General features: G+C 40.0%; 1 protein-coding gene across 3 annotated transcripts; it reads right to left on the bottom strand.

Annotated features, from left to right (window-relative positions):
- Positions 1–320: 320 nt before the first annotated feature.
- Positions 321–13,090, bottom strand: pfkfb4a (6-phosphofructo-2-kinase/fructose-2,6-biphosphatase 4a). Of its 3 annotated transcripts, none has more exons than XM_069677801.1 (14): positions 12,976–13,090; positions 7,983–8,099; positions 7,750–7,846; positions 7,597–7,663; positions 7,419–7,493; positions 7,267–7,323; positions 7,056–7,177; positions 6,617–6,824; positions 6,376–6,522; positions 6,188–6,292; positions 5,201–5,330; positions 4,274–4,336; positions 4,096–4,160; positions 321–1,222 (listed from the first exon to the last, which is right to left on the bottom strand). In XM_069677801.1, the coding sequence occupies exons 1-14, from the start codon at positions 13,028–13,030 to the stop codon at positions 1,163–1,165; spliced, it is 1,368 nt and encodes a 455-aa protein (XP_069533902.1). In that variant the 5' UTR covers positions 13,031–13,090; the 3' UTR covers positions 321–1,162. The 3 variants fall into 3 exon arrangements, with proteins under 3 accessions (XP_069533902.1, XP_069533900.1, XP_069533901.1); XM_069677799.1 differs by lacking the exon at positions 12,976–13,090 and adding an exon at positions 9,204–9,359; XM_069677800.1 differs by lacking the exon at positions 321–1,222 and adding an exon at positions 2,186–3,017.
- Positions 13,091–13,442: the final 352 nt, after the last annotated feature.

Here is a 13,442-nt window from a genome sequence, read left to right as displayed (position 1 = left end):
TTAAAACAGCAAGATAGATATAAAAGTTATCTCCATAGCACTGACTGCTCAGGATCATCCGATACATCAACCTGAGTCAGCTGGCACCTTTTTGATCGCATCCCATCCTGACAAAGTATTACTCAAAAATTACGGCTGTCAATATGCTTGTTAACAATAAACTTAAGATTAACTGAATATTTTCAACATTAGCAATATTTTTTAGCCTTTTATAGACTTGTGGAATAAATATAAAGAAGTTATACTTATATATAACTATACCCACAAAGAGAGATACAGACAGGATGGTTTATAAAAAATAACACATTTTTATTAGAGTTTATAATTATAGAGTTTGGATATACATATTTCAGGCATGACCGAAATCATCAGCAACGGCAATGAGCTAATATGGCACTTTTGAGATATAAATTTCTTTGCTCACAAAAAGGTATTAAGGATGTGTTTAGATTAATCAAAGGTCTGTGTGTAGAATATTCAGCCATAATTTCATTTTCTGCATAAGTATAACATTTCAGTGACTTCTTCCCCACACTAGAAAACTTTTTAATGAGCCAACATAATTTATTAAGTGATCACATTTTTCTTTAAATAAGCTTTTAGTATTATTTTGCAAGTAGGTCTGAACTTCATATTGCACATTATCACTGAAGACACCTTCATGTTAAACAATGATTGCACAATACCATGTCACACATGTAGCAGAAAGTCACATGATCATTGGATGACACCACATGGTTAATACTTTGAAATATTACGGTAAGCTTTGTGCCAGTTTGACTGTTGCACAAATAAACACACCACAGTGATATATAGAAACAAATACACAGGACAGTGCAGTGAGTCCAGTGTTGTGATCCCCTCAGTGCAAGACAACAGTCAGAGTGATAAATAAACCAGATATGCTGAGTGCAACAACATGTAGCTTACAAACACTTGGCAGCAAAAGGCCCAACTACAAAATGTATTTAGGTTTGGATACTACAAATCCCTTTGAAAAAGACACAAGGGAAAGTGTGTGGCAGCTGTGTTGAAGGAGGAGGAAGAGGCACATCACCCGGACGGATACCACTGTGAGCAGGCTGTGCAGACAGGAAACATGAACGAACACAAGAGTCCGTCAAAGGTGAGGGAGAGGACGAGGTCCAGCTGCAGTAGGCTGTCAGAGGTGAGCAGGGACCGTCTGCAGGGCATCTTCAGTGGTGCGATGAATGTTCACGTTCTAGAAAGAGGAACACACCAGTGTCAGGTAAATGTGGAATAAATACGGCATGTGGCAACATTATCCAAAGAGTAGAACAAACTTTGGCTCTGTAATCCTGCACCTGTCACCAAAGGTCAAAAAACCTTGGAGGGAAAATGTCACTATGCTTATCCCAGTTATAGGGAGTGTTATAGCTCCTCCTTCTTGTTGATGTTATGTAGTCTGAACAGCAGATTGCATTGTTTTTAAACAGTTTGCTTTATTAGAAAGGTTTTTTATTTGTTGAATTATGGTGGTAGTTTGACCACAGATGATTTGACCTCATTAAAACTGTGCTGAATGCTTCAGTTCCCTTTGGACACGAATCAAAAGTGCAGCCCAATAGCCAACAGATGGTGCCATCAACATAAAATCACTTGTTTTTTCAAACATCTTTTTCATGATGTGTTTATTTCAATCACACCATGAACTTAAGTCTTGGTCAACTTTAGTTCAACATTTCATAATCTTTTTTTTTTTTTTTTTTAATGACATTATTTTAACTAAACAGCAGTATTTTAAACTGAACAACAAGCATGCATTTTGTTGCAACTCTTATTCTAGGCAGTAAGAAATGTGTGAGACAGTGAGAGTTTTGTTCATGCTGATGAATGGCAGCACTTTCTTATGCATCCCAGAGGAGCCTTTGGAGAGATTTCCTCATTCATTCAAATGCAGAGTCTCCAGTTTGCACAGCAGAGTGAGCAGGAAGAGCACTGCACTCTACAACTGATGTGTAGATAGTGAGAGTAGGAAGGAAATAGTCTGCCTCTTTTGATCTACATGTAGCATGAGTAAGAAATATTCAGCTCAGCAGGCAAGACCTACTTTAGCTTAAGATTCTCCTTCAAAATTAAAGCACAGAACACGAAATCTTTGTTGAGATATGAAGGAGGAAAACAGTCCATGTCAACCTCGCTAAAATGAAGCACAAGCAGAGTGTTTAAGGATATATGAATAGGTTGAGTGTTTATTCAGAAACATTAAACAGAAATATCCTTCTCTTGATTCTGATCAGCGATATAAATATATTGTAAGAGCCTTCACATTGTTGAACAAAAAACAATAGAACTTCATTATGTCTCTACTTCCAGTATCAGTACACAGTGTTAGACATCTTTAACCCAGAGACAAACTGTATAAGGGGACAATAATGAAATAAAGAGTGGATTTTTATGTGCAATAATCATGAAGCACAATCTTGCTTCATGTTGTGCAATGCTGTAGAACTATTATTATAGTGTCCTGACTTCTACCAACAGATATATAAAGTGATGAGACACTGGTTCAAGTTAAAACTGTTAAATCAGTTAAACAGACAGTTTAATCAGAAAGTAAACTACAAGTTACCACTTCTTCAACATGAAAATGTGCTGGAGATTCACTGCTTCACAGTTGGGATGACACTTAAGTTAAAAAAAAAAAAAAATCTGCTTTTTATGTAATCTCCAAAAAAGGGAGAACGTGTACGACACAGGACCTGTGTCATAGGATTAATAATCAAAATAAGAAACTGGATTCCAGTCAAGTATCACCATCATCGTGTCTTAAAAGGTAAGGAAAAAAGAAAGAAAAGAAAAGAACGATGAAGAGTGAGGAGTGAATCAATCAAAGAAGGGTGGAGAAGAAAGACAAGGGGTTTCTGAGTTTGGTGCGGTGTGCGTAAAAAGGGGAAATGAAGGGTGGGGTTGCGGGTGAGGTGAGGGGCACTGCCTCATTGGTGAGCTGGCACTGTTAGCAAAGCCTCCTCTGACATCCGCGACACTTCTACGTTCTGTTTGATGAAAAAACACAAAGAGGGGGAGGGGATCAAAACACATGGGAGATATGAAATCCACTGCAAACACACTGGGCAACTTGGGAAGACAGATGTAGCATCGTCTTTCACACGGTTCAGGGTGATCTCTTTTCAAAGCATCAACTCAAGTTTTGCCTCGTTTTTTTTTCTTAAAGAAATCAGAGGATTTCTCATTGTCAAAAATAACTCACAGTTTGATTTTTATACTGAGATCATAAGTATTATCACAATTACTCCGTCATGTGGCTCAAGCTAAACTAAACTTGCCAGAGCATGGCTTAGAGTGATGGAGTATTCCTTGGACTCAGCCAGACAGTAAACCGTATGCCATGTTAGTGGAGGAGAGCAGGAGATAAAGCCACATTAACCTCCAAAATTTTAATATTTAAATATTTTAAAAGCCACATGTTACATGTTATGTAACTCTGTTAAACAGTGATGGGTTATCTGGACAACAAGAAGCTTCCTGACATTGGGGATTAGTTTTCCAAAAGGTGTTTTCCGTCTGTCTGAATCCATGTAAATATAAATGTGTGGTTTTAGTAAGCATGGAGAGCACGCTGCTGTAAAGGCTCGATCTGGATGTAAAATAAAGGACAAAATACAGAACAGTAATTGCTTCATTCAATAACTTCATTATTTTGTTGGTATAAATGTTGGAAGCCAAAATTGTTACATCATCCTTACAACATATTACAATACTCACATAAGTACAACACAACAAATTTATATCTGTGCCATAATATTTGCTGCAAAGCCAACAGTGCATTTTGTAACTGGAACATAATTTACTCAGAGGCATATTTATCTAAAGGGTGTGTAGGTTAGCTGTCGTTTCTGCTCTGCTCACGCTCTGATAACATATAATGCACACATAATCCAACACAGAAACCCGCTCTGAGCTCACTGCTATTTCATAACACTGTTTATTTAAAAATCACATCAGAATGAACTGCTGGTGAATTAATGTCAAAGTAGAACAGTGCTGTCTTACCCTGGAGAAAAGTGGGTCAGTACTGTGTTAATGTGTGTGTGTGTTTGTTGTTATACCCACCTCTGGTCTTTCTCTGTGTGTGTTGACTGCATCCACATTTAAGCAGATGGACTCCACCTTACAGCCTGAGCATGCAAACAGAAGTTTGGTTTCATGAGTTAGTGCTTTATACTACTACTCATGTGAAATACATTATTCAAATGCAACATACTGTATGCCAACAGGAGACCAGACCTACCGTAGGCCACTGGCGTTAGCTTCAGCACCGTGTGCAGTGGGCACTTTAGGTACGGCAGCTCCTCTGTGAGAAGGCAAACACAACACAACAGTTAATGAAACTACCTGAACGAACAAAAGGTTGTAATCGCTGTTCATCATTCCCAGAAACTTCCTTTTTTTTTTGTGTAACTTTGAAGTAAAGGCTAGAATGTAGATTATGGGTTTGAATCCAATAACTAACCAAACATAAACTTGTAATGTCAAACATCAGCAGTGTTACACTCACAACTATCATGTTTTATTCACACTGCGCTCATTAGGCTAACAGCAAATGTTTATGAACAAGCTAATCCACATAGGCAGTAACAGAGGCATAAGGCACGATGAATGATGGTGAAAGATTCATAAATTCTTCATACTCAATATTTTTTGTAGTTATGAATAAATATAAGATTAGAATTTATTTATATATATTTTTATGAATTAGATCTTGAAATATATTATATACACTGTAGTATTTTGAAAAAATAATGATTATTTTTAACCTGATATTTTTGCTACAGTGCTCTACTCTTCAGCATGGAAATCAGGTCAGTCAGCCAGCAGTGAAACACACTGCTCAGTTTGTGCTCGATGAAAGTATGTTGCAGCTTTACATTGAACATGTCACAGTACACATAATGTTTTATACAATGCCTTAATCAAAATGAGACATATTTACTTTAATACAGTGAAATTTAGCCTTGAAATAATAACCTCAGAAATAATAACCTTCAGGATAAACTTATTACGTGTGCTCTGTAATTTTCACTGAACCTTACTTTGTGACAGCTACTTTCCCTCCACTTACTTCATCTACTTGGTGAATTAAACAGCATTTTTGTTTATTCGTGTACGTTTGTGCTAAGGTGCCCTTTATGAACACAAGATTCAGTTTTAGGATTACCTGCTGTCTTGTCCAGGAAATAGGCCAACAGGCAGCGCATGACGGCCTGGTGACAGACGACCAAAACGTTCTCCTGCCGCTCCAGCTCCATGATGACCGGCTCCAATCGCTGCACCAGATCCTCATAGGACTACATCACAAGACACACAAAGGGGTAAGTAAGGCATATGGACATGAGACTAGTATTGGTGATTGTGGATGATTTGATCTAAAATTCATAATAATAATCTAGGGACAGCAAAATCCATTTTCCCCAAGCAGATAACTTGAGATCATCACTGAGAAAGAGCACCTTTACATTTAAAGTAGAGCTGTAAACACGTTAATTAAGACCTCCAAACAATCTATTTTCTTCACACTCTCTGGTGAAAAATCTATCTCAGGCAAACACATTAACATTTTTCCAGGAGGAAAAAAATCAATACATGCTGTCTAGACCAACATCAGCTTTCAAAAGATCCCCTAGAGCCAAACATTAACAGAAACGTCTGCCTGAGCAGCCAACTAATGCCCATATCCATCTCCCTGTGTTAGATTAATGGAGAGGTAATAGGATGAACTTAAGGTGAGAACAGACTAGAGGGTTTTTAGACACACACGCACGCACACACGTATGCACGCATGCACGCACACACACTCAGAGACTACTGTGAAGTCTTTGTTCACCGTGATCTGGTGTTTGGCCAAATCTGTCTTGAGAGGCTGCTTGTCCAAGTTGACACTCATTAGCAGAGAATAATTGGCCTGTGGCCATCTGGGTGAAGTTTAATTGTGTTTGAGGTTAAGTCTGTTTGTAAGAGAGAGAATGAGTGTTCTTTTAATCACAGAGGACGCCTGGCTCTAAAATGGAAAATTCCAAAATTCAAACAGACACACACTGTCTAAAAGGACTCTACCTCAATGTTACCAGTCAGTAAAAACACATGAACACTTGCGTAACCACACCACATCATTCACGAAACACAATAAGAAAGTTTAGACACTGACCTCTCCTTTCGGGTACCGGTACCGATATTTGTCCTGGTCTCTCAGAGCAAACTCCAGAGGATAGTGGTCCTGGATCTCCTCGTACATCATCTCCTCACACTCGCCCTGAAATGATATCAGATTTTCCTCATTTTAACACATGCATATGAGAAAACATCTGTTTGGAGCACTCAAAAACAAAGACTCACTGCATCAATCTCGTTCAGGACCTTCCACTGTTCATAGGGCACACTGAGAGCCTCGGCCGTCTGGATGGTTCTCTTCATCTGACTGGTCCACACCTTCAGGTCGCTGATGTCTTGCGACTGGATGAATTGGCTCAGCATCTTACCGAACTTCATGGAGAAAAAAAGTGTTGGTTTTTTTTCTTGTTTGGTACAACAAAAAATGCTCCTAAGACATATCTCTGTACAAGAATGTTGGATTTACCTCTTTGCCTCTCAGTGTGAGGCCCGAGTCTCCTCCGATTCGACCCTTCACGTTGAGCTCGCTCTCACCGTGGCGGCACAGGTAGATGGAGCGTGGCGTGATGTGAATGTTCATGAGGTAGTAGACGATCCGGCTCTGGATGTGGTCCAACACCCTATTGACCAAGTACCGCTGACCCACGTCCATGATCTTAATGTAGGACAGATCTCTGAGGACAGACACATTCAGCCCTATGGTCAACATTGCATGATGTGACTGACAAACCAGTGGACAGGTTTGAGGGTTTGTTTAAGACCATTACATTTCTCAACTGACAGACCTTTTCATATTAAAAGACCAGTGTGTTCTTTCTAATGTTAGTTTGCTTAGCTAATTATCCTGTATTTTGTCACAGCTAGGACACCTTTACTAACACTCCTCACACAAGCTTTCCCCTCACCTGTCCAGGACCTCATTCAGCGTCTCGTAGGAGTTTTCATAACACTTGATCCTCTTCATGAAGTCTTCCACAGCTTCTTCTGTGTTGCAGTTGGTGTAGTCTGGACTACCTAGCTTCACTTGCTAAACAGACAAACAGACAAACAGCAGGAGTGAGAAACATATGGGTGGAAGTTAAATTTCTCTTATAAAAATAAACTTGAGACACTCACCACAATGTTCTCCTGTATGACGTCTGGGTCTTCACACACGGACTCCACAAAGAACACCTAAAGGAGGGACGAAGAGGACCAGATCAAGCTCAGTGTGAATGTCAACTAATGCGATTTAGCATCCCTCCTTGATTTGTGACCCGACTAATTACCTTGAAGCCATTCTGCTCTGCAAACTGGATGATAGTTTCTCTCCTTTCTCTGGTGGTGTTTGTTGCGTCAAAAACCTGTTCAGCACAGAACAAATCTGATAAGCTTTAAATCGTCGTTCACTGTGTTTGTCCTGCCTGAAAACATCTAAAGCAAAACAGCATTTAGCATTTCACCCACCGCAACCTGGCCTCCTTTTTCTGTGAGATACTGTCGCACGTCGTTCAATGCTGCTGAAGCACACTGCCTGTAAAAAGCAAACAGACATACATGTCACATGTCTGGTGATTAAATACATTGTTGAGGCAGTCCAAGGCCAGTTATCGTCCTCACCGTCTGATCTTTAACCCCTCCTCATTGTCTGGACGGAAGAACTCAAAGGACTTGTAGATCTTCACAAACTCTCTCCGGTACTGCCCGACATTGAACTCTAAGGAAAGATGGAGGGCAAGGACATTTGAGATCATCTCAAGGCATAAATATCTCGGTCCATATGCTGGATTAATTCCCTACATTGCCTAGAAATTTTGCCTCTACAGCTGTGCCTTGTTTAAGAGAAGTTGTACCTCTGGTGGGCACTCCGATCCAGTTCAAATAGCGGGTCAGCTTCTTGGAGATGTAGGTCTTCCCCCTGGCAGGAAGACCCACAGTCACAATCAGGGTGGGACAGTTGGTCATGCATACTGCAAGAAAAAAAAGACAGATTCAGTCATGTGCTCATCACAGGCCTATGGAAAATGTAAAACTGAATTCAGTGTAAAATATGTAAATCTGTTTACTTTTAAAGCTGCAAGTATGCCTGTCACTCCTTAAAAATCTGCCCTCCTACTATCTTGCATATTACATAATAAAATAGATATAAACATTTTATATTACACAAGATTGTCCTTATCCCTGTGTGTAATCCAGTGATATCGGCCATGAAGTCACATCACGCCACCCTTACAATGTTGTCAGCCAGGATCAGAGGTCGCAGTGTGTCTGAGGACTTGTGAAACCCTTCACTGGCTTGTTTCACAGCTTGTTTCCACACTCAGCTGCAGTGAGTGCACAGATGACTGGGTGAGAGTTTTTTCAGGTACTACATCACTCTGAGTAATACAATGTCCATGTGTTAACATTGTCTGTAAATGAAGGGACATATCGACTTGTGTTATCGATTATAAAACCAACTTAGGCAAAGTATCCACCAACCACGAGCTCGTGATTTTACTGTCATTTTAAAGTCCCTGTCTCAGTCAGGCCACAGTGAGGAGACACTGCCCTCACACAGAAGTGACCAATGTGAGCGCAGATAAAATGCAAAAGCTCATCCACAGTGCAAATCACGCACATGACTGCAGAGATACAATTCCTGTTTACCAACAGCTAGTGCTTGACTTGGCACCCGGTAACAATGAGATGGACATCCCCAGTACCAGTCTTTTCTCCTCGATGCGAGCTGCCTTCATCTACGTGAGCATTCACTGAATCCTTACATAACACTGTGAACCAGATGGCTGCAGCACAGCAAGACATATGAACTCTGCGAATTGTGATCCACGCGCTCATAACCGTGGTAACGTTAGCAAGCACATCAAAGCAGTTTGAGAAAATCCGCTAAATGCAGGGGATGGATTAGCGTTAATGATTAATGTTACGACAGAGGCTCTGGCTGCGTGCTCACAAATGTGAACAACAAACCCTTCAAGAAGGAAATGACAAATATACGTTGATAAACATTCCACTACGAGGGAAATAGCTGTACATAAAGATGCTAGCACTTGTCGCCACGTTGTCATACGAACCCTTTCTTTGAGAAATGTGTTTCTCGGGAAGGCCATTTTTACACGGCATCCAGATCTTCTTGAGCGGATTTTGGGTGAGTTCCCGCGGATTTGTCGGTGTTTTGTCCTCCATTCCGTCTTGCGGAGAGTTGGAGGCAGCCGCGGCGGGAACACGGGGCCTTTTCCCGTGATGCTGCTCTGAAGGTGACCGGTGTTTCATCCGCGCTGCTCTGCGGGGATGGAGATAGTCCGGTTGCCCGGTCTCTCTCCCTGTGCTGCTGTCACGTGCTCCTGTCTATGGTCTGGTCAAAGTCGAACGGTCGACCGTAATGACTGCAGTACGGGCGCAGCACATTTGTATGCTTAACCGTAAGTGACATAAATTATGCAGCTATATGTGCTGAAACTCAAAACCAGTTTGATCATAATGGCGCAAAGTTGTTTTAAGGCCGGGTCGCATGAACATAGAATAGTTTGATGTACGCTCATTTCCATACAGAGTTTTGTAATACTCGCTCTAAAATGAGCAAATCCAGGTTTAAATAAAGCAGAGGTCTGTAGCAACATGAAATGTCAATTTAGGAAATCCAAGTTTATAGAAACTAAACTGTTTTTTTTAGATAGAAATTAATAATAATAAATAAAGTTGTGTGCTGTCTGGACCAAATAGTTATAAAGTGTGTTGTATTATAAAAAAGAACAAAAACACAATATATTGTTTGCTTGCAAACTAAGAAGTTAGTTATTCTACTCATAATGGCTCATCAGAGAAGCCCTATTTTTTCTACATAATGTCAACTAATTTCTTAGGCTCTTTTTTTAACTACCATAGGTGCTAGTCTGTCCAATCATCCTGTTTAGCTCCACAACAGTTTCCTTGTAATAATACCTTGAGAGAAATTTAGCAGCATTGATCAATTCAATAGGGTCAGTCCCTTTACTTTCTTTGGGAAATATGATTACTGTGCTCAATTCATCTCAGAGAGGCAGCCATTTAAAAAAGTTAAACCTCCTTGAGTTTAATTTGAAAGGTAATACTGGATTATAAAGAGTTGAAGGTTTTGGTGAAACATAATTAAATTGAATCCAGGTTAAGAGTGAAAGGTAAACCAGTGTTTAAAGAGAGCATTAAATATGATCTTTACTCATTCTAAGCTATCCTAAATTAGAAGCAACACAATTCAAAGTAAAACAATAATTTAATCTGGCTTATAAATGAATCCTTGTCTTTGCAAACCCAGTCTTACAGCAGGAAAACAATGTGGCGATGTGTGAAAAATTCTCATACAATTGTTTGTTCTCTGAGACGTAGCATTAACATGGCAGGTACAGTATATTCTTAGATTTGTCAAATTTTGCAGGATGCTTAAGTAGGTATGCTACTTTTCTCCTTGATCATTTAAAAATACTTTTTGACATCGTTGATTAGTTACACTGCTGTAAAAATGCTTTATAGTTCTGCAACTACACATTAGACTCGGACAAATGTAGACAAATCAAACTCCTGCATAGGAGCATCTTTAAGTGCTATGGTGAAAATTACAAGGTTATTTGTTTCATTGTCTGAATTCTTATAAGTGTTTGGGGACCTCACATCAGTAAAGCATAGCTTGGCCTATCTTGAGCAGAGGTCTAATCAGCCTGAATGAAAACACGTGTCTGCTTGTGCAATTTCACCACCTCTTCTGTATCTTTGAAGGATTGCATTATGTTTGACTTTATCATAACACAGAAGTTTGCTTTTTGTTGCTTAAGACTTGACCACTTGATTAAGTTTGCCTATTTCACAGGACTATGTTTCCAAGATGTGGTGGTAACCTACAAAATCATTCAGTGTTATTGTCACAACCAAGACCTGTGCAGTAAGGTTTAAAATCATTCATATGAGAGTCAGTCAGACTTGGAATGCAAATGTTTTCCACCAGGCAGTGTTTCCTCTGTAAGGAAGATATTTTGACATGTCCGAGCAGTAATTGCGCAGTCACAATGGGCCTGAATTCCATGCTGCTTCTGCTTCAGTCTGTCACTATTACACATCTTTGGCTCACTGTCAGATTGTGATGATGGGACACTTGTAACAGAGCCATAGTTAATGTTATAAGTAACTGTACTTTTCCGCTCTGACAAGTCAAAAATAACTCCAGTAAAAAAGGCCTGTAGTGGCAATAACACATATCTTATTCCTATTTTTATTTATGGCATTTAAGATGATACCAACAGTAAGCATCTTGTATGTAGTATTTTAATTAACAAATAGTGAGTGTTTTTAATATTGTCTTCAGACACTTGTAGACACTTACAGATGCAAACTCGTTTTGCATTAACTGATATTGTCCATGAGGTGGCAGCCTCCCCTTCTTTCTCTATGTGTGTTGACTTAGGCTGATAAACACCTGTAATGCAATACAGCGCTTAAAATGTTAAGGTTTTATGTCATATAATTTGTGCAAATGTTTTTCTAATATCTGTCATTCTCCAGTGAACATGTGTGCCTTTCCATAGCACAAACATAGTTTCAACTAAACCCAAAGAATATGCTTTATACGGACTTTTTGCAGGGGTGAACTAATTGCGCTATATTGAATTAGATTGCATTAAGTGTGCCTGAATCACATTATAATTTCAGAATAATTGGCCCATCTGTTTATGTGTCCCTTATGGACTTATAGCCTATCTGATGCACATATTATATGGAGCTGTAGGTTCAGTCTTTGCTGGATTAACAGGGCCTGTGACCTAAATATGGTGAGATGGAGGTTTTCTAATTAAAAGCTCCTTCTCTCTCTCAAATTCCCTGACTGCTAGTAGACAGTAATATATGTCAGGTTCATCAGGTCCACATATAAATGGCACACTTGCTCATGCTAGCTTATAATTTTAGCTTTTCCAGCAAGAAAATACAAAGACAATACAACAGGTTTCATGGTTAAGGAAAAAAACACACATTGTGGCACACAATGTAAAACTTGCTCTAGCAACTTGTATTATTTATATTTAAGGTAGCTTATCTTATTTTACAAAGCCTGTCAGACTATGTGAAAACAGCAGCAGGCAGGCAGCATTCACTGTACTGAATGTCAGATCCAGTGAGGGTAAATAAGGTTTCTTGCACACTGTAGTAAACTGAACAGGAAACAGCTCAGTGCTCCTCCTCCTCTCAGTAAGGCTGCCAGACTCTGATTGCAGCTAGCAGTCTTTAGCCTGCACTATAGTGGACAAGTCACTGCCAAGTACAGTATGTTCACGTTACATTCAGCAGCAAAACACCTTGCAGCTCTTGAACAAACCAACATTCAGTGAATAAGACTAAAATGTTGAACATTATATCGCAGCAGCCCTGGGTGAGCAACAGCAACCATCAACACACCAGGAAAACGCGAACAATCCACATCTGCAACAGCATCACGACCAGTGTGTGGAAGATCACAATGAAATAAAAAAACACCTTGAAACCATCTTCAATCAGCACGAAGGCTTTAGATTGTGTTTTTAAATGTATGCATTCCGTAAAACCTCCGCCTGTGTCTCCATCCTCTGTGTAACAGCACAGCTGCTGCTGTAACAGATGAGGCTGTAACTATAAAACAAAGATAGTCGCCTGTAGTTGTGATGTAGGGGAAAGGTCTCGCTCACAGCGCCAACAGCGACAGCACATCGACTCTTGTTTACGTCTTGGAGGCTGCACTAACTGCCCCTCGCTGCCCGATACACACTCTGCCCCTCTTTGTCCTCCTTATAAAAACCACAATTAACCCTGTAACACGTCTATATAGCCTCTATAAAAGTGTCTTACCCGCTCTGTCCTGGTTCTGCGCGAGCTTGGACAGACTGGAGCAGCCTCTCATCATGGGCGTCTGTCTGATGGAGCGCGGTGCAGCCTGGCGGTGTGTACGTGCGTCCAACAGCAGCCTCACACTGATGCTCACTGTACACACACCCACTAGGTATGTGTGTTTGTATGTGTGCTGTCTCCAAAACTGGATAGAGGAAGGTACAGCCTACCTGCCCTCTGCACCCTCCTACACCCCACCCACCCTGTGATAGCTGGGAGATTCCCTCACCAGCTGGCAGGGCTTGATTTATAACCCTGATGGTTTATATAGGATGCATTGTGGGAAACTTTACAGCATAGTCTGACAGCTACACTATACAGACTTACAACAGTTCTTCCACCATAATATACATTTACCAATATATAACATTAAAACTCAAATAATAGGGATATTCTGTATTTAAGTATTAACCTTACAGCATAAAGAC

The sequence above is a fragment of the Semicossyphus pulcher genome, unplaced genomic scaffold (assembly GCF_022749685.1).
Source record: "Semicossyphus pulcher isolate SPU_LCO1_2020_fin unplaced genomic scaffold, fSemPul1.0.p SCAF_3, whole genome shotgun sequence".
NCBI lineage: Eukaryota > Metazoa > Chordata > Actinopteri > Labriformes > Labridae > Semicossyphus > Semicossyphus pulcher.
This window is presented reverse-complemented; position numbering and strand designations above follow the sequence as displayed.

What these genes read in the sequence shown, in the direction of transcription:
- pfkfb4a (XM_069677799.1), bottom strand. Translation starts at nt 9,315, where the DNA reads ATGGAGGACAAAACACCGACAAATCCGCGGGAACTCACCCAAAATCCG. An exon ending in CTGAATGAGGTCCTGGACAG is followed by an intron (nt 6,825 to 7,055) that starts GTGAGGGGAAAG and finishes GTCTGTCCTCAG; the next exon opens with AGATCTGTCCTACATTAAGA. An exon ending in TTTCCTGGACAAGACAGCAG is followed by an intron (nt 4,337 to 5,200) that starts GTAATCCTAAAA and finishes GCCTTCTCACAG; the next exon opens with AGGAGCTGCCGTACCTAAAG.